General features: G+C 42.5%; 1 protein-coding gene across 5 annotated transcripts in view; it reads right to left on the reverse strand.

The window, feature by feature from the left end:
* FAM214A (family with sequence similarity 214 member A) overlaps nt 1-21,331 on the reverse strand; it is a 62,003-nt gene that overhangs the window by 21,512 nt on the left and 19,160 nt on the right. For 4 of the 5 annotated variants that reach the window (XM_039491894.1, XM_039491895.1, XM_039491893.1 and 1 more), the window contains one exon: nt 255-439. In XM_039491894.1, coding sequence (XP_039347828.1) covers nt 255-439 — 185 coding nt within the window. Of the gene's footprint in view, nt 1-254; nt 440-12,885; nt 13,008-21,331 lie in introns of those variants that run through there. The other variant, XM_039491897.1, reaches the window with a different exon arrangement.

Below are 21,331 nucleotides of genomic sequence, written 5' to 3' on the forward strand. Positions count from 1 at the left end.
ATTTGTTAAGGACAGAATTATGCTGTCAGTACTATTTTCAATTACATATTTGTTTAAGGGAAAAAATAATTTATATAGAGAGTGAGTGACTGTCACTAGTGCTTAACTAGAAAGCTACGGGGCAGATCGTCAGCTGATTTAAATTGCCATAGCTCAACCGACAATGGAGCCATGACAGTTCGCACAAGTTGAAGATTCTATGGTTTCCCCATTAATACCCACATGGTATTTATCGTGTACTGATATAGTCATACCTGGGCCAATTTGTCGGTGCACTCATGCTTAGATGTTAATGGCTGACTTGACTGTGCTGGAGGGCAATGGAAACCCTCTGTTCTACCCTTTACAGAAAATTCTGGTGTTCGACCTTCAGTAATCAATAAGGCCAAGGAGACCAGGAATTCCTCAGCTTCATATTCAAAGTATTCATCTAAAGTATCTGTCAATCCACAAGAGAAAAAAAAAACTTCATTAGTACAAGTTAAAGACAGATTTGTAAAAAAAAAAAAACACATCACAATGAAGAGTGTTATGCCTCTAAGTTGTTTAAATGAAAGAATCACCCAGTTTCAGCTACAATATTCAGTATGAAGTTACATGGTAAATATTTTGTTGCCTCTAATCTGCTGGATTTCTACATGCTGCTCATTTAGTCCATTACCCTCACCAATCCATCCATCACAAATGTAGAAATGTTTAAAATTTGTCAGAGTATATGGACAATCTTAAACCTTAAAATTACCCTATGCTCAGTGCCAAGGGATTTTATGGGACTAAGGTATCTCTAGTAAAGGTGAGAGAAATCCTGAGACTCTAAACATCTTACTTCTTGTGTACACGGGTATTACAAAAATCAAAACATTCTCTTTCCGAGAAAAACAGTGGTTTCAAATGCGTCTTTACTGTTCTATTAAAGCATTTACAGCTCTAGCATTTTGCGAGATATGAGACCCAGGGACACCCAGGGACAGGGGGCAAGTGTACATTCGTGGAGTATGTACATAAGCCTCCCTGGGGTGTATGGGGTGTTCAGGGAGGGGTAGCACCTCTGATGTAGGGGCATGTCGTGTCCTTTCAGGGCAGCTCGTCCACCTTTGGTCCCCACCTGTCACTCAGCTCTCACCTGTGGCTCCTAGTAGCTGTAGCATGCGCAGCAGCCACACCCCGGGCAACAGCTTCAACAGGCTGGCTAAACCAGGTTGAGGGTAGCCGTCGGGCATAGACCTTCAGTGAGACAGGGCCTTGTCTATCCCGAGCATGTGAAGACAGATTCCGGTGGATTGAGCGGATGAGACCTTTTGGAATAGGACCAAACGGTCATGAAGGCGGTTTCTGCAAGTGACGTGGTACGCTAAGAGCACGGCAAGACGCAAAAGACGCCCTGGTCAACCACTGCGCCCAGCCCATCTCCAACCGTCTCGACTTTTGTCCTGCCATTGGAGCAAGATGGAATCTGGGAAGAGAGAGTGAGGCTGACTGTGCGCACCTCTCCCTCACTTTAATCCAATTCACGCGCAAGTCTTGACATCCCTCCAATTCCCGTAAAAACTTTAAAGTCCTGTGGCGATGGGCGAGCGACGAAGCAGCAGGTGTGGATACACTGGGAGCTGTAGCCGCGGACCTGCACACAGGCGGCTCAGGTCTAACGGTCATCTTCTTGCTGACCGAAGCAACAGCTGGATTCGGCGTCTACCTGAGTTTCTGAGCAGCCCTCTTTAGGACTGCACTGCTCACCTCCGTAGTAAGAGGAAGGGGCTAGAAAAGGTGCCCTAAACATTGTTTGCTTCATAGAACCCTGGCCAGCTTACCGCGGCTGGAGGGGATCCCATCTTATGCGGTCGAATAACAAAATTTCAAACAACAAAACGCAAGGTGATACCACTCATTATTGGTACATGGAATGTACGCATGCTTCAAGACAACCCCTCAGCAGATCGACCAGAAAGAAGAACAGCTCTGGTCGCCAGAGAGCTCGCAAGATTTAACATCGATATTGCGGCCCTGTGTGAAACTCGTCTAGCCAACGATGGTCAGCTCACAGAAACAGGAAGTGGTTACACATTCTTCTGGTGTGGACGTAGCAGTGACGAACGTCATGAATCTGGAGTTGGCTTTGCGGTTAAGAATCATCTTGTCCGCAAACTTGCCAGTCTTCCCAAGGGCATGAATGATCGACTCATGACACTGCATCTTCCACTACCGAGAGGAAAGCGAGTTATACTAATCAGTGCTTACGCACCCACAATGACAAATCCGGATGAAGTAAAGGAGAAGTTTTATGAAGATCTTGATGCCCTACTTTCATCCGTGAAGCGCACCGACAGGCTGATTCTACTTGGTGATTTTAATGTGAGAGTAGGATCCGATCATTCTGCCTGGGATGGTGTCATTGGAAAAAATGGAATCGGCAAATGCAACAGCAATGGCCTACTACTATTGAAGACATGTGCGGCTCATGATCTGATCATCACCAATACCATCTTCCGCCTGCCCACTCGCAAAAAGATGTCCTGGATGCACCCACGTTCCAAGCACTGGCATCTCATTGATTATGTCATCGTGCGGAGGAAAGACAGACAGGATGTAAGGGTGACTAAGGCCATGCCGAGCGCTGACTGTTGGACTGATCATAGACTTATCTCTAAATTAAGCCTTCACATCAAGCCAAAGAGACGTCCGCAGGGAAATAAAGCTGTGATGAAAAAGATCAACGTAAGTAAACTGAGGAACCCCAACACAGCAGCTTCACTAGTAGAAGATCTTGACAACCAACTCTCAGAGCTGCAATTAGAGGAAAACGTTGAGAGGAACTGGGAACACTTCTGAAATATTGTGCACTTTTCTGCACTAAAGGTTCTTGGACCCTCACACAGGAAACAGCAGGACTGGTTTGATGATAACGACGAAGAGATCAAGGCTTTACTTGCTGAAAAGCACCGCCTTCACCGTGCTCATCAGAACGACCCGTCGTCAACAGCTAAGAAAAATGCCTTCAACAACATTCGCAGGACCGTACAGAGCAAGCTTCGTAAGATGCAGGACTCCTGGTTGAGTGCCAAAGCAGATGAAATCCAGAAGTTTGCTGATAGAAATGATGCCAAACGGTTCTACGAAGCCCTTAGATCCTTGTACGGACCTCGGCCTTCAGGGAGTTCCCCTCTACTGGACTTAGATGGTGTAACTCTCATTACTGAGAAGACTCTGATTCTACAGCGTTGGGCTGAGCATTTCCAATCCGTACTGAACCGCCCATCTTCCATCAATAATGAGGCGATTGACAGAATGCCCCATGCGGATATTAATTACAGCCTGGACATTCCACCATCAGAGACTGAAACCCTACAGGCCATCAGTCAGCTGTCTAGTGGCAAGGCCTCAGGATCTGATGCGATTCCAGCGGAAATCTATAAGGATGGTGGTGCAATGCTTGTTGACAAACTCACTCAGCTGTTCCAGTCCTTCTGGAATCAAGGGTCCATTCCTCAGGAATTGAAAGATGCATCCATCGTACACCTCTACAAGAGGAAAGGAAATTAAAAAGTCTGTGATAATCATAGAAGAATATCACTGCTTTCTAGTGCAGGTAAGTTCCTTGCTGGGCGTGGGGCTAGCAACTCCACCCCGTAAAAATCAACTTGCTACAGAAACGCCAACAATAGAGATAACAGAGACTTTTAGCCTGGAAAAAGAAGGGTCTTCAACTCGAAGACACCGAATGGCCCAGGATAGAGGACTCTGGAGATCTGTGGTTGGCGGCCCATACCCCGACTGGGGTGACGGGCATGAGTGAGTGAGAGTAAGTTCCTTGCACGAGTGTTGCTGAATCGCCTGATTGACCACCTGGAACAGGTTTACTACCCGAGACACAGTGTGGCTTCCGCAAAGAGCGTGGCACTGTGGACGTGATCTTCGCAGTTCGGCAGCTCCAAGAGAAGTGTCAAGAGCAGAATCGTGAACTGTATACCATCTTTGTGGATCTTACCAAGGCTTTTGACACTGTCAGTCGCGAAGGTCTGTGGCGCATCATGTCGAAGTTTGGGTGCCCTGACAGATTCATCCTGATGGTACGTCAGTTCCACGACGGCATGACGGCTCGTGTTCTGGACGACGGAGAAGCTTCAGAGGCCTTTCCCGTCACAAACGGCATCAAGCAGGGGTGTGTTTTGGCACCGACCCTGTTCAGCATAATGTTTTCAGCTATGCTGTCAGATGCCTTTCAGAACAGTTCCTTGGGAATCAGCCTGAGATACAGGACTGATGGGAAACTGTTCAACCTGAGAAGACTCCAGGCTGTCACCAAAATAAAGGAGACTGTGCTAAGAGACCTTCTTTTTGCTGACGATTGTGCCCTGAATGCTGGATTAGAGCAGGAAATGCAAGCTAGCATGGATAAATTCGCAGCAGCATGCGATAACTTCGGCCTCCTCATCAACATAAAGAAAACCAAAGTGATGCACCAGCCAGCTCCAAAGCCCAACACCAAGAGCCCACCATCATAGTGAAGGGACAAAAGCTGCAAGCAGTGGACCAATTTACATACCTTGGCAGCACCCTTTCTTGCGTAGTGACAATTGACATCGAGGTCAACTGCAGAATCGCTAAGGCATGTTCTGCATTTGGCAGACTGTTGACCAACGTGTGGGACCGCCGTGGAATAAGCCTTGCTACAAAGCTTAAAGTCTACCGAGCAGTAGTGCTAACTACCCTGATGTATGCCAGTGAGACTTGGACTGTATACAGGAGGCACGCTAGGCAACTGAACCACTTCCACATGACTTGCCTCCGCAGACTTCTGAGGATCCGGTGGCAGGATAAGGTGCCAGATACAGAAGTCCTCTCCAGAGCAGGCCTGCTGTCAGTTTACACTCTGCTTATGAAAGCCCAGACACACTGGGCAGGCCATGTTGTAAGGATGCCAGACCACCGCATCCCCAAACAGCTCTTTTATGGTGAGCTGTCTCAAGGAAAGCGATCGCACGGGGACAAAAGAAGCGATACAAAGACACGCTGAAAGCCTCTCAAGTCTCTGGATATTGACATCACCTCCTGGGAAACTCTGGCACAAGACCGATCGACATGGCGTACGCTGATCCACCAAGGCTGCCAGACATCTGAAGCCAGAAGGATAACTATAGCACAAGAGAAGCGAGCACTCCGTAAAGCCAGAGCTGTAAATGTTGTAACAGTGGTGCCCACACATGTCTGCCTGACATGTGGCAGAACATTTCGTGCCCGTATTGGCCTTATCAGCCACCTGCGGACGCACTGTGGACAGGTCACAACCTGCTAGATGTCAAGGTCTTCTTCGAAAACGATGGACGAACATACATACATAAGCCTCCCACAAGAATGTTGGAGGCTCCCCCCCATTTCCGCCTTCCCCTATCCCCCACCTGTGCCTCAGCACGCCGCGTCCAGGAGCAACCCTGTTCAGAGCTAAAGCAGCGTGGCTCAGGCGGGGCCTGAGCTCTTCCCGCTCAGAGCCGCGTGATAAGGGGGCAGGGCTGAGCTCCTCCCAATCAGAGCCACGTGGTAAGAGGGTGGGGCTCCGGGCCAAGTGGCGGGAGCTCAGGTCACGTGGAGCCACGCTGCTGCAGCGCTGTCCAGGGCCGCTCCTGGATGCGGCGCGCTGAGATTCTGGGAGAGGGGGGAGGTGGGGGTAAGCGGCATGGTAAGGGACTCGGGGAGGGGAGGTTAGATAAGGGGCAGGGAGTCCTGGGGACAGTCAGGGGGCAGAGGTTCGGGAGGAGAGGCGGTCAGGGGACGGGGAACAGGGGGTTGGATCGTGGGTGTTCCGGGAGCCTGTCAGGACTCGGTGGGGGAGGGTGGATAGGGGTCGGGCAGTCAGGGGACAAGGAGCAGGATGGGTCAGGGATTCTGAGGGGGGCAGGAAGTAGGTGGGGGTCAGATAGGGGGCAGGGGCAGGCTGTTTGGGGAGGCACAGCCTTCCCTACCCTAAAGCTCATTCAGCAGTTTGAAGCTTGCAGACAGCTATTTAACACAAAGAGCCAAGCTGTTATCTTTTCCCTTAGGGCTACCATCCCTTTCACTTCTCAAATGCCAAATTATAGTCTACATTTAATTTCAGTGCCATAGGGAGATTCATGTCAGGGGAGCATAGCTTCATTTAAAATTAGCCACTTTAGATTAACAGTGATAGAGCCAAGAGAGTCATGGGGGAGGGATCACATGAGAAGAGCAATATCCTACACCATCTACCTCCTTCCCAACCCTACCAAGGGAGACCCCCCCATCCCTGCATTCCCCGAGGCTCCAGAGGGGTTAATTCAGTGGTTCTCAAACTTTTGTACTGGTGACCAGTTTCACATAACAAACCTCTGAGTGTGACCCCCCCATTATAAATTAAGGGGGGTCACCTTTTTATATATTTAACACTATTATAAATGCTGGAGGCAAAGCAGGGTTTGAGGTGGAGGCTGACAGCTCGCAACCCCCAGTAATAACCTTGTGACCTCTGAGGGGTCCTGACCGCCAGTTTGAGACCCCCTGCATTAATTTAATTTTAGCACCCTGTGTCCTTTCACGTGCATGTGCTATTTTGAGCATTTCAGTTTTCACAACATAGACTCATCCCAGATTCTGGAACAAGCTCAAATGCTCAGTTCATGGAGTATGTACATAAGCTATACTAAAGACAGGGGAGGGATAGCTCAGTGGTTTGAGCATTGGCCTGCTAAACCCAGGGTTGCGAGTTCAATCCTTGAGAAGCCCACTTAGGGATCTAGGGCAAAAATTGGTCCTGCTAGTGAAGGCAGGGGGCTGGACTCCATGACCTTTCAAGGTCCCTTCCAGTTCTAGGAGATTGGTATATCTCCAGTTATTACCTTTATTACAAACCCACAGTAACCGTCTCCAGTTTGTGAGGGACTCCATGGAGCCAGTCTCTAGGAAACAGATAAATTCATGGAGGTTAAGTCCATTAATAGCTATTAGCCAGGATGGGTAAGGAATGGTGTCCCTAGCCTCTGTTTGTCAGAGAGTGGAGATGGATGGCAGGAGAGAGATCACTTGATCATTACCTGTTAGGTTCACTCCCTCTGGGGCACTTAGCATAGGCCACTGTCGGTAGACAGGATACTGGGCTGGATGGACCTTTGGTCTGATCCAGTATGACCGTCCTTATGTTCTAACCTAAATGAACCTAAAGTTATGGACACAGATATGAGTCAAGGAAGCCAGCAGCATAACAGAAACCTGGAAAAATCTCTGACTGGATGGGCTCAGGCGTTTGGTCACAAGTTGAGGTGGTTCAAAAGTTTTGGATTTTTTTTTAAAGCAGAATTTTCTTTATTGTTTCTTTAAACAATCAAACACAGCAAGCAGCAAATATCTGGCCACACAGTTCTGAAACCCCGAATCATGTTCAGGTTTTGGCAGACTAATTTCAGCTTCTCAATTAAAAAAACCACAACAAAATTTTGAAGGAAAGCAGACATTGTCCGTGATTTTTTCTGCTTTTTAAAACCCCCTAGTTTTCAATCCAAAAAAAGTTTTGACTGAAAATATTTGTCCAACCCTTTTAATGAGTTTTAGTACCTTTTAGCACTAGCTGATGCTGAGAACCAGTGATACCTTGTAAAGGTGACTTGAAACGAAGTTTTCTCAAAACTGGGTTTGTCCGAGATGCAGAAGGTTTTTAAATGTTTATTTTTCCCAGGGCCACCTGGGGGGGGGGAGGCGGGCAAGTGGGGTAATTTGCCCCAGGCCCCAAAAATATAGTATTCTATAGTATCGCAACTTTTTTTTTTTTTTTTTATGGAAGGGGCCCCTGAAATTGCTTTGCCCCAGGCCCCCTGAATCCTCTGGGCAGCCCTGATGAGACCTTGCAACTGATACTGTTCCAGAAGATGAGACAGAAGATGAGACAGCTGCAAATGTGTATGCAGAACTAGCATGTAGAAGTTAGTATCTTACAACAGCAAGTAAAAATTGTACCGTATCAAACAGAGCAGACAATGCCTGGTCTGCCTACTCTAAGCAACCTTTATTGCTTCAAGCAAGCAGTAGTCTAAGATTGACTACCAATGCGTAGGCCCAGTGTCATTTTCTGTCCTTCATTACATGAAGTATGTAAGAACATTTCTGGGTGGTGTGCCACAAACTAAAAAGGCAGCTGATATATGAAAAAATTTATTTCAGAAACAAGAGCTCTGCAAGAGTATAAATAAAGTTTCTGTTTTCTGTTCTTGGCGTACCAGGACTCCATGGAGGACATAATTAAAAAGAAACTTCTGCTGGAAAGCCAAGGCTGTGCCCCATCAGGTGGGAAGAAGAATACAGAAAATATGGTGATTGTAACAAACTTACAAAACTGAAATAATCTATTCTTTATTGTCTAGCCTCAAAGTCATGGGTGCTGACCCAATCTTGGCAGGCTAATAACACTCTGTTGTAGGTGCAGACGAGGAACTAAATCCAAGTAGCAATTTTAGAGAATTAGCAAGAGCTTTCAGTGGCTGGAAATAAAAACGTATGCTACTTATGATGAAAATGGAAACACAAACTCAACTACTTATGAGGATTTGTGCAGGGTAAATAATGTAGCCTTTTGTGATAGATTTCTCAGAAAGTAATTATGTATAAAATAACATTTCCAAATGTTTATACATTTGAGATCCCTACCCCATAGCTTTTTATTTTATTTCAATGTCTGCTTTCGTTATATATTAAAAAATATAAAAAAAGCTATATAAAAAAGTAATGTCAATTAAATTTATTGTCCTCCCTATCATACCCAAATCATTGTACCACCTTAAGATTTTTATATATTACATATTTCCTCTTCCCCCAACTTTGTTACTACAAATGTAAACTGAGTATGAAGTATTGTAGTTCAAATGCATAAAGTGTCAGTAACAATAAATAACTGTAGTTATCACTCAAATTGCCAGATTGCCAGGGGTGCTCTGAAATTATTGTCTCTAAAAGAAGAAGAAGGAGTTCTGAGAGGGGAACCACTGTTGAATCATACCATCACTAGAATAACACATTGACTTGGTTCTAATGCAGGAAGTTTCAGGGGCACTCTGGCTTGGTGTCATTTATGGCATGGGATAAAGGCCAGAAAGAGGCCAGAATACATAGTAAAATAACTTCCAAAACACTTTGAATAGGAAAAGAGTTAAATATCACTACTTAGAAAATGGAACACAATGTTCTTTTAGAAATTTTTATTGTGAATTCCTGCTGCCCAAAAGAGGAGTCCGTTAAGAGTTTAGTTTTTAAATAGTTAACATTGCAGAATATTGAGGAACATGCAGAATATTGTTACTCTACAAGGTCCAGTCTAAACTAGTACAAAGAATTAAAATTCAACAATCCTCAGTAAAGCAGCAGCTGGCAGTGCTCTTCATAAATGTAATAAATTCCCTTGTTTTGTGCTTCTATCACATAACTCTTATTGTGGAACGTTTCATGCATTATTTACATATAGCTTCAGTCTAACTAGGTCCAAATATTCCTATTGTAAGAAAAATTCAATACATCTTTAGGTATTAAAATGGTTTAGTTACAGAAGAGGACAAAATCCTCTCCCCACTAGAAAGTAAAAGTAAGTTCACTTCAGAAGTCTACTTCAGATGCAGGAGAGAAATAGGAATCATAACAAAGATGTATTATTTTTTATTGTATGGGAGAAAACAGGAACACTACAGTGCACTTTACAATTCTAATTGAAATTTTCTACATTTTATGAAGTCCACAAAACAGTTACCCATAAAGATGAAATGAATATTCTATTCATACTTGCTTTGTACAGTATGCCCAGAGTGCCACTATTCTATTGTTTGTATTGGTCAAATTGTGTTCTGAGAAGGAGTACTAGTCATGTGATAATTATTCTTATCATTCCTTAGCACCATAAGCATTTGGCAAATAGCATGATCGTGAAAGTTCAACAACCAAGGAGAAATCGTCAAACACCCATGCTTACATGTGCAATTACTACAAATAGCATGTGCAGACCGGATAAGTATATATAACTAGCTCCTTCTACGTGTGCTTTTGTCCAGACTATTATGCCACTACACTTTTTGCACATGCATTTTTTGCACATGAATGAAAGGAAAAGAGCATGGTATGCATGTAATATCAGCAAGTGGTCTTTTATCTGTCAGAAGATATTAAAAATTTGCTGATAAAATCTGCAAACGAAAAAGATTAGTCGAGTAGTAAATAATGAGAACAGGTTACTTACATCAAGTGACCTGGATTGTTTAGTAAACTGGGCACATTCAACAACATGCATTTGATTCAATCAAATGCAAGGTCATACATACATAAACAAAGGATGTAAGTCATACTTACAGGATGGGCGATTATGACTTGAAAACAGAGACCCTGTCACAGATGTCATGATAGGTAAATAAAAAGTGATTCCCCAGTACGATGCTGTGGCTGAAAGGGCAATCACAAACCTTGCATGCACAAAGAGGGGTGAGGCAATATCACCAATGTATATGGCACCAGTGAAGTCACTACTGGAATACTATTTCCAATTTTGGCATCCATACTTCAAAAAAGAGGTTGACAACTTGGAGAAACACTACAAGAATGATTCAAAATCTGGAAAACCTGCCTTAAAATGAGAGACCTAAGGATCTACAGTACATCAACTCTTGAAGAGACGATTAAGAGGTGCCCTGATAGTGATCTACAAGTACCTACACAGGAAGAACATATCTGATACCATGGGCAATTTATTATAGCAGAAAAAATAAGATCCAATGGCTGAAAGCTGAGGCTGGAAACATTCAGACTGGAAACTACTCTCACTGTTAAGACTGTGTGTCTTATTAATCACTATAACAGCTTACTGGAGGAGATGGTAGACTCTCTCACTTGACCTTTTAAGATCGGATGTCTTTCTAAACACACATGCTCTAGTCTAGTTCAACTATAAACTATCAGGCTTGATGCACTAATTACTGAGTGAATTCTAGGGCCTGTGTTACACAGAACATCACACTACAGGATCATAATGGTCCCTGTTCTGGCATTAAAAGCTATAAAAACTGAGTGCTCAGAAAGTATTTTACAATCTTTAATACTAGTGTGGTTTCATGCTATAGTATAAACTGATAAAATGAACCACATATAGTGTGAACACATCCAAGTGTGAGACCAAAGCAGTGAGTAAAACAAAGAAACTGGGTCTGAAATAAGTACTTGGAAATCAAAATCCAGACTCCCTAAGTGATATTATCAGAGGTTTCTTTAAAATATGTATTGATCTTAACAGAATAAGTATTAAGTCTAAGATATTTAAAAACATTATTGGCAATGAAGAGTATAAGCATTCAACTATTCCTAACATCTACCTATAGTATGTTTTATTTTAAAAGGCAAATAAACTGAACTTTAATACTTAGTGCAGAAGTGAAAGGGGAAAGAAACATCTCCTATGCATACACAGGCATATGAAGTTCCACATAATTACTGTACGCAAAGTTTTATAAAGATCTGGTTAAGGAACGCTTTACGTTCAAATCCTTTTTAACACTATTTCTTAAAATAAATCTAGAACTCTCAAGACTTTGCCAATACAGACTATTAAAAAAGTTGCCATATTTTGCCTCTCTTTCTACTCCACCTATTTAAGATTTCACACCCATCCCAGTTAAGTAGGAGGTGAGGAGTAGTAGGGAAACACAAATGGCTGGATACATAGTATTTGCATTACCTGTAATTACAACAGCATTGTGCCACTTCAGTATTAAAACTGCATAAAGTCAAAAGACAACCATTATATTCTTTTAATACAAGTGCAAACACTAAAATAGCTGCATTAAATACTACCCTTTTAATGAAAAAAGCATAAAAAGAAAGGGCAAATTGTTATATTGTACTCTTAATGTAATGTGACAGACTGAAGACATATTTGATCTTATGTTTTAGAGACATTCTTTAAAATAAAATAAAGCAGTTTGTGATAAATATCTTAATTTTATATCAGAATGGGTTTGGCACATTGATTTCTTTAGTGCCATTTGATTTCCTTAGTACATAAGAACTTTTAATGGCTTTATTAAAAAGACAAGACTATAGACACTGAAGATTATGGTAATTGTTCCTACCCACAGACCAACCAGCTGATGCAAGCTGATATAATTGAGGACAAGGATGGAAAGACAAACTTATAAACACAACACATTAGTATTTAGCTAGAAAAACTGTTAGAATGTCTTTTGTATGAATCAGTCCTGAAAGAAACAAAGCCTGATTGCAAGGACTAAGAAGGAAAGAAATTGCTTCCTCTATCCTCGGGTAATCTGAGGCTGGTTCACTTCCCAGCATAGTCTGGCACAGCCTAAGGCTGCCTTAACTTGCACCTAGATGCTCCTTGCCCCACAGATCTTGCACATTCAGGAAATAGCTCAAGCACGGTATCGTTCTAGCCACACATATTCCTATCCTTTGGACATCTGCTGCCCATCACAAGAAGCCCCTTGCACTGGTAGCTTTTGCAGGAAGGACCCAAAGCCATCTCAGCACCAGCAAGGGGGGGCCCTGTGTCTGGGATATTCCTGCACGGCCTTGCAGTGATTTTGTTGCCCCTCTGAGCTGGTGTAGATAGCACAAAGAAGCTGCAGAGCACCAAAGAATTCTCGTATTGACCAGTACCTCTAAGGATCAAACTCTTGGGCCATGTTCACCTACATCTTACAGAGTTTGCAGCTGATTACTAGCATAAATGGCTTTAAGTTGTGTTTGTATCTGCACACTCCATGGTTAAGATTCTGACAGTAACTAGGTCAGCTAATTTCGGCCCATGCCAGGTCTACACTGGCGCACAGTTATCTTCCTGTATCCAGTTTGGCATAGATATTTTTTAAAAAGTGTAGACAAAACACACTATGTTTATACCTGTTTGTGTAACAACTGTCAGTCCTCCTTTCTCCTCATGCTTCGTGTGTGGTAGGATATTCTCAGAGAGCACTTCTCCATATGCTGCAGTACTGATCCATATCCTTTGGATACTCCATCCCCTACAGATACACCATTGAATAGCCATCCACATTTTCCTCAAACAGCACTGATATCAATATAGTTAAGCAACATATCAACTAGCTGTGATAGCAGAAAGCTGTTGTATACACACAAAATAAACAGTATCTTTTATAATCAGTTGAACTGACTGTCTCTACCTGGTTACAAAATCATGATTGATTTGAACTGGGTCACGATTAGAACAGTATTCCAAGATTTCAAGGTGCAAATTGTTTGTTGTCAAGAGTGTAAATTGTGAAAGTGGGGAAACCTGGATTAGTGTAAAAAGATTACTTTACTTGTAATTCTATTTCTCTTGAAGTATATTCACAGCAGACCCACACTCTAGGTCCATATTTCATTAACATGACCAGTGAGAGTAAAGTCTTTGGCTAACAGACAATATATGTTCCTGCTCTGTAAGAAGCTCTGGTGACCACGGCATCTCCAATGGTTAATTCCAATATCAGAGTGTGAAACAGAAGTAGAATAAAAGATTTTTTATTCTACTTATTCCCCCCGTCAAGTTTGTGGGGAAGGTTGACAAGGATCTGCTGTAACTGCACATCATCTGATAACAAGAATTCCCGGAAATTCCTTCTTCCTCTTCTGCCCCATAAGGCTCGAGTTCACAGCATAACCTTAGTCTTGGAGGTTCCTGAAATCTCCATAGACCATCATGCATTTGATGTATTCTGCACCTGCAGCCCGGGGATACCTTTAGTTTCAGGCTCCTCAGAAGGAGAAACCACATTGACAACGTGTGAATGGTGTAATTAGATCACCAAAACAAGAGCAAAAGGTGTAAAAGAGCATAAAAATATCCCTAAAAATAACAGATGTGAAAAGAATTTCCTCTTTCAATTTGGGAACATTGATAAGACAAGCTAGAATCACAACAGAATACTGAACTCAATCACTTCTAATAAAATTTAGTCAGTCCACATTGCTGCCCTTCAAATCTCTTCCTGGGAGCTAATCTGAACTCAGCTACAAAAGCAGACATTCCTCCAAATAAATGTTCCTTAACATAACCTTGAAGTTGCAGATCTCATAAGGAACAACAAACAATGCCATCAGACAGCTATTTAGACATGGTTCTCTTGGATACAATAACTAGTAATACAAGGGCAAAAGAAAACAAGGGGGAAAAGGGTGGGGGTGGGGAGAGCAAGATAGACATTAAAGGCTTTGCTCCCTTTCAAATAACGGCTCTGGGACCTTTTCATTTTAAGCTTACAGAGAACAGCCTTTCTGGACAGGCATGTGGAAAGAACACTTGCAGGGTGGCTACTTAAGTCAGATTAAACCACCATCTTTGGAAGGAATTTAGGATCAAGTGTACAACACCACCTTATTCTTATGACAAAGCACAAGGTAAATTAGTAACTAAGACCTGAATCTTATTAACTCTGCATATTGAAGACACTATCACTAGGAGCATTAGTTTCCATTTAAGAAATTCACACTTCTGGGTGGTAAAGTGGCTTAGTAAGGATGGCATTACTACCCCACAAGAAAAAGGTATTTTAATGGGGTTTCTTCAAATTCCCATCTGATCATTAGACTAGAGGCTATAGAGGAACTTTAATGTACTTATACAGTGCCAAAAATAGTAGCCAGATAAATCTTAAGGGAGAATTCCTTTTACCCAGATTGACAGAGAATTGATAAGCAAGTAGTTTTTATGTGGGGTAAGTAATATGAATTCCTCTGGGCCTTCTCATGACGGTCTACAAACGTTTTCCAATGAAATTGGTAGTTATCTTCTGGTAAGATAGGACTTCACTGGAGAAAGACCTTTAAGGAAAGAAAACCTGTAAGGGCTCTAGAAACCTATATCCATGCCCTCTTGAAGTTTCTTTATCATTTTATCTTCCAGCTGTTTCCTTTGCCTTTAAACACTCAAACTCAGTTCAATAGACCTCACTGAAACAATGCATGCTTTCAGTTGCCATTGTGATAGGGAAAGGGGATCCTAGGTCAGCATGCAGAGAGGTTCTCTGGTTCTGTTTGATCATACATAAGATGATGATGGGACTGGATACCACCAATACTAGCATGAGTGTGACCCTCATTTGCCTCTGCCATTAAAGAGCTATTAATTTTGTAGAACTTGTCTCTCCAACTTAGTAAGGACCTTTGCTGTTAGAGGGAAAGACAAGTGTGAAAATGCATTTCTGTGGGTGGGTAGTCACTCTACTCAAAAGAAACTGGGCTATGACTTATTGTGTCCAATAGAATTTTCCTTTCCCACCAAGCAAACTGAACTCAAGTTTCAGTGCACATAAACGTAATCAGTTGTCATCTTTTCAAAGAAGTGGAGTTGCTCACAAAGACATCATTTTGAATATTGTGGCAGTTGAGATAGCTGAAGTCCACGATGGACCTCAGCCCTTCTGTGTTTCTAGATATGAGGAAATACCTAAAACAAAACATCTGAATTTTATGACATTTATTGATTTTTTTTGGCAGTTTCTTCTGGATAACAGATATGGAGAGCATCTTCATATGGGCAATTTGGAGATACTTCTCTGAAGGAAATTTTGTAGTCTTGCTTGACAACACAAAACGCTCAGACCTATATATGATAAACCCAGGAACATAACCCTTTACATTCCTCCTACAAGATCCAAGGTATGCTGGCCTACTGGCTGTATGAACATAAAAGCTGAGGTTTTCAAAGCTTAGAATTTTGGAGATGAAACCCTTCTGTCTCAGTTATACTCAATGCCAAATGTCCTGAGTCTTTAAGCACCAAGTGTCCTTGAGTCTGGTCCTGGAAGGGTGGGCCAAGTTGTGTTTTTCCCTCTCTCCTCACCATGATAGGATGGAGCCAGAGGATAGACCATGGAACAAAGATAACAGAATGTGCCCTTTATTCGATTTAGTCTTCATAAGATTAGCCTTCACTTACTCCACAAAACAAATTTATTTTGTCATAAGTTTTCACAGTAGCTCCTGTTGAAGACCAAAGACTTGCAACAATCACCTATTTTGGAGGCAGCTACATCATGTCAAAGGCATTGTCTTACTAGGCCATCACCAAAAGGCTTTTGTAATTTATCACTTTATAGTTTTGGGGAAGAAGATAAATCCAAGCATAAATTAGCCACTCTCTAAAGGGTGGTCTGGTACCTATTCACTTGAACTGGTAACTCCTTATGTGGGCAGCAAGAATGGAGGGTTAATACATTTTCCATTCCAGAGTATGGATCACAGTGCAGAGATGCTCAGCTCTGAGTCTTGATAGCCTATAGCTATCTCATGCACCAGACTCGAGGAGTGTTAGGTTTCCTCTCTAATCTCCTGCAACTCAATGTAAACTAGGATTTCAATGCAGGACATTTGGGGGTCTACAAAGTAAACAAGTCCTCAGTCATGACAGTGATAAAATCAAGCTCAGATCCCAGTGAGAGAATTTAGTTTATTGCTGACCACACTCCCCAGAAAGTTCTTGTGTGTGTCAGAAGACTTGCGACTCACACATACAAGTGACTAGAAGTTCTTACCCCCATCATCCCTTTTGTTTCAGGTGGGAATCAGGATGACAAGTATGCTAACTCCAACTGCACTGAGATGACCAATGTGGATGGCATCATTAGTGTTTGAGGCACCAGTAACTAGGATGCTGGGACTGATGCCGTATACGTGGGACACACGATACCTGTGACCTTGAGCAGGTTCTGCTGAGATAATGCCTCAGTCAGTAAGATGCGACATGTACATTTAGGATGCAGCTGAGGTAATGTGATGTGGTGCTTTCCCCTCTGGTCACAATAAGACAAGATAGCTTGATGCTTTCCATTGGTTCCAACAAAGAGGATACAGCTAAATGCTTTAAAGATGTCCAAGCACACCATTCGGATTATTCTTGCCACATATGCAGCAAGGCATCCACCACAGGAATCATATCTTGGTACATTTGAAGACTTGCTCTTTAATGTCCTTCAAGTCAACTGTGTATTGACCACCCCCTAATCAACAGATACCTTCAGAGTTCCTTGATGCTCACTTTAAAAAAGTAATCTTGGCACTGATGCAGTACCAAGCCCATAGTTCTTTCCCAGCATTGTTATATTTGTCTATTAGGGGCACCGGGCATTGTGTTACTTCATCAGGGACTTACTAAAGCTGCTTTCTCTCAAAATACTTGCAAGATAAAAATAGAGGGAGGGAAACAAGATGACAGTGCAGTAGCACTGTTTATAAAAACCTTTTAAAACTGTTAAAAGGAAGTTCTTTATAGGAGAAGAAAAGAGGACATTTGTGCTTCAGAGTGTCTCTGTCACCAAAAAAAGCAAGTTTTTTTTCTCCAACAGACAACTTATTAGAGCAGTGTTTCCCAAACTTGGGACACCGCTTGTGTAAGGAAAGCCCCTGGCGGGCCAGGCCGGTTTGTTTATCTGCTGCATCCGCAGGTCCGGCCGATCGAGGCTCCCACTGGCCGCGGTTCACTGCTCCAGGCCAATGGGAGCTGCTGGAAATGGCAGCCAGTATGCCCCTCGGCCCGCGCCACTTCCTGCAGCTCCCATTGGCCTGGAGCAGCAAACCACGGCCAGTGGGAGCCTCGATTGGCTGGACCTGCGGATGCAGCAGGTAAACAAACGGCTTTCCCTACACAAGCAGTGTCCCAAGTTTGGGAAACACTGCATTAGAGAAAGGACACTTAGCAGACAGATAGTATTCAGGTTAAGTATGAGATAAGAGACTCAAATTCCTTGAGCTATACCGAGGCAGCCATTGTGGCACGGTCAGAATAACAGTTGCACAGAGAGCTCCTTCACTGTCAGCTGTTAGAAAAGAACTAGCAACAAGAGGCACTGAAGTCACCAGGGGCAATGAGTACAGAGAATTAACTAGGTCACAGAGAATTAGCTAGATAGACCATGGTCCCCATTGTTTGCTGCAATACTCATTTTTAGAGAAGAGAGCTACTTTCATCTTTCTGAATTTCATCTTACTTTCTACTTTCATCTTTCAGTTTCCCTTCATCCTGGCTCTCCATCATCGCCCCACCCCCAAAACCTTCTCTAGTGTTACAACCTATTCCTAACTTGTTTCGGTCTGTAACTGATCTTGTGGCATCCTTCTGGACAGCAGTCTTCTCAGAACAGACTTCACACAAAAAAAATCCTCTCACTAGCCACCCAGGTAATGTCTATAATACAATTAAACACCCGCAGTTGACCCATGTCACCTAACTTGGGCTCGCAGAGCTCAGGCTAAGGGAATGTTTAACTGCAGTGTAGACATTTGTGCTTGGGCTGGAGCCCAGGTTCTAGGATCCTGCAAGGCGGGGAGGGTCCCAGAGCCCAGGCTCCTGCCTGAATGTCTACACCCCAGTTAAACAGCCCCTTAGCCCAAGTCCAAGTCAGCTGACACAGGCTAGCTGCAGGTGTTTAACTGCACTGTAGACAATACCTTCAGGCTACATTCAGCTTCAGTAAGTTTTATTTAAATATTTGTAGTTTACTCCATCTTGGGAAAACCACAGGCAAAAGGACGTTGTAGGACATATTATTAGCCCATCAGGAATTTTTTTTTTAGTATTCAAGAGGACTAAAATTACATAAGATCAAAAATTTCTACTGCTTAAACCAAATACGGGTTTTAAAGATTCTATTTTACCATATTTTCCTTATCCTAAGTTGTTATATATGTGCAAAACAGTGGATATTAGGTTAATAAATGTCATTTTTAAATACAGTGCATTTACAGAATGATTTTGGGTAGTTTTATATAATATATTAACTCTTATATGACAATGTGATTTATGTATTATTGGGAAAAAACTAAATTAAATTGGCTCTGCTTACCTGAGGGGTAGCCACTGTCTCCTGCCTTGGTTAAATTCATTTTTATTACATCTCAATAACATGTCTAAGCCAAGTATTAACATTCCACTTGTAGTTAGTTCCCCAGTACTTTATCTTCTGTCCTCTTTTTCATTGTCAGACACCCTTTATGGATAATGAGTTTTTGACTTCAGTAAAACCTCATTTGAGTTTCTTTTTCTCTGTACCAATGTCCCCTCCCCTAAATTCCCACTCAATTTAATCTATATTTTATTTTTATATACATATATGATTTAATTTAAAAATGGTCAGGAGACAGAATTTTAAGGATATTAACAGCATGCAGTTTCTTTTTATGCTACACACCGATCAAATTTGTGCAGTATTCACAAGATACCCAAAACACTATTATGGTAAATATTTGTAAATACAGATATTAGTTAGGTAAATTAAAAGGATGGCAAGGTTCATTGAGGCTTCTCTAATTTTCTCTAATACTCTTTCCTAGAACAATACTTCTCAGTGAATCACAACAGATATCCTTACACAAGCCACAAGATTACACTAGTGGGACTATTCCTCCTCATTCCTAAGCAGTAGATGAACATTTAACTCAAAAATCTTGCTTAAAATCAGAGTTCTGGCCCATTCTAAAACATCAATAAGTCCGACATACAGAACAAGAATACATGTAATTATGTAATCTTTATGCTATTGCCAATATTTTGGAGAATCTCTTACTATGGGGGTTTTCAAACTCTGGGTCGTAACTCAGTACTGGGTCGTGGAACATAAGGCACAGGGACATGGCAGCTCTGGTCAGCACCGCCAACCGCACCGTTAAAAGTTCTGCTGGCGGAGCTGCCCGGCTAAGGCAGGTTACTCCCTATCTGTTCAAACACTGCGCTGCGGCCAGCAGCAGGTCCAGCTCCTAGGGCCGGAGGGGGGCCCACAGCGCTCCACACACTGCCTCCGCCCTGAGCACCAGCTCCACACTCCCACTGGGGGGGTGGTGCTTGCGCGCCTCTGCCTAGGAGCCAGACCTGCTGCTGGCTGCTTCTGGGGCGCAGCGCAGTCTGTGGTGCCAAGACAGACAGGAAGCCTGCCTTAGCACCCCTGCTGTGCCACTGACTGGGAGCCACTCGAGGTAAGTCTGCACCCTAACCCCACACACCAATCCCCTGCGCCAGCCCTGAGCCCCCCGCCAAACCCAGAGCCCCTTCCTGCACCCCAAGCCCCTCATACCCAGCCCCACCCCAGAGCCTGTACCCCCAGCCCAGAGTCATGATCCCCTCCTGCACACCAATCCCCTGCCCCAGCCCTGAACCCCTCACACCCCAATCCCTTCATCCCCAACTCCGTTGGGTCATGGGCATCAACAATTTTCTTCAACTGGGTTGCCAGAAAAAAAAAAAGTTAGAAAACCACTGTTTTACTACACAGAGTGAAAGACATCAACATCCTCTATTCGGCACTTGAGCTAGATCAGTTATATTATTAAACAGTAGTTTAAACACACAGCATAGCTATAGCTGAACAGCCAATGATGACAAGCTACTGCTTTGTCAAATATTAAAAAGTCTGCTTCTCTAACTGCCCAAGTGGAGACTTATTTGCATAAACTTTATTTGCCTAGGGTAAGCAAATCATTACAAAAGACTGACAATACTGGGATACACTCAACTAGTAGCACAAATGAAAGCACTGTAATAATTTCCCTGTGTTGTTAAAGGAACTTGACCTACATTAAAAAAAAAAAAAAAGGACACAAAAGAAACACACATTCAGCTAAGTCTTGTATTTTCACTCCAAATCCAAAAAAACCCAGAGCAGCTACATATGGCTATAAAAACTATTCCAGGGCTATTAGTACACATGACATTATATCAGATGTCCACTTTAAAATGCCACAAGTAGTAATTTCCCTTCCTACTCCTCAGAGATATATACGGTAAATTAATTTTTAAAAAACCCTCTCACCTTCATTTTCTCCGGATGGATGTATCATTGGATCCAGGTATAAAGTGAAAGGGAGAACCTATCTTCAGTAAAGTATATATTTAATATTTTTTAAAACAATATTTTGAAACTTTTAAGTTCAAAGTTTAATTCTCAAGCTCATAACTTGGGAAGCAAAATTTTCAATAAGTTTACTTTTGTCACCTTGTCAAATTTAGTACCAATGGAGTCTCTGAAAAAAGTCTAAAATCATTGAGAAACAAGTTTGTGCTATAATAGGAAGAATTTATTTGTTCCAGTCCCTCTCCTCAGCCCCATCTCACTATCTTTAAAACCTTATTGCGTTAAAGGAGCACCACGGTGTTAGACAGGCCTTTCTTTCCTTTCTTGCATCCTGCCTGCCCCCACCCCCCTTTTTTGTTCAGATTAACAATATAATCAAAGTTATATTTCTAGTGTGATTTGAAGAAAAAGAACTACAAAAATGTTCAATGTAAATCATGTGAGTTTAATATTTTCAAGCTGACACTTAATCACAAGTGTGTAAAAATTCTATGTCCATTTGA

The sequence above is a fragment of the Mauremys reevesii genome, linkage group 10 (genome assembly GCF_016161935.1).
Source record: "Mauremys reevesii isolate NIE-2019 linkage group 10, ASM1616193v1, whole genome shotgun sequence".
Taxonomy (NCBI): domain Eukaryota; kingdom Metazoa; phylum Chordata; order Testudines; family Geoemydidae; genus Mauremys; species Mauremys reevesii.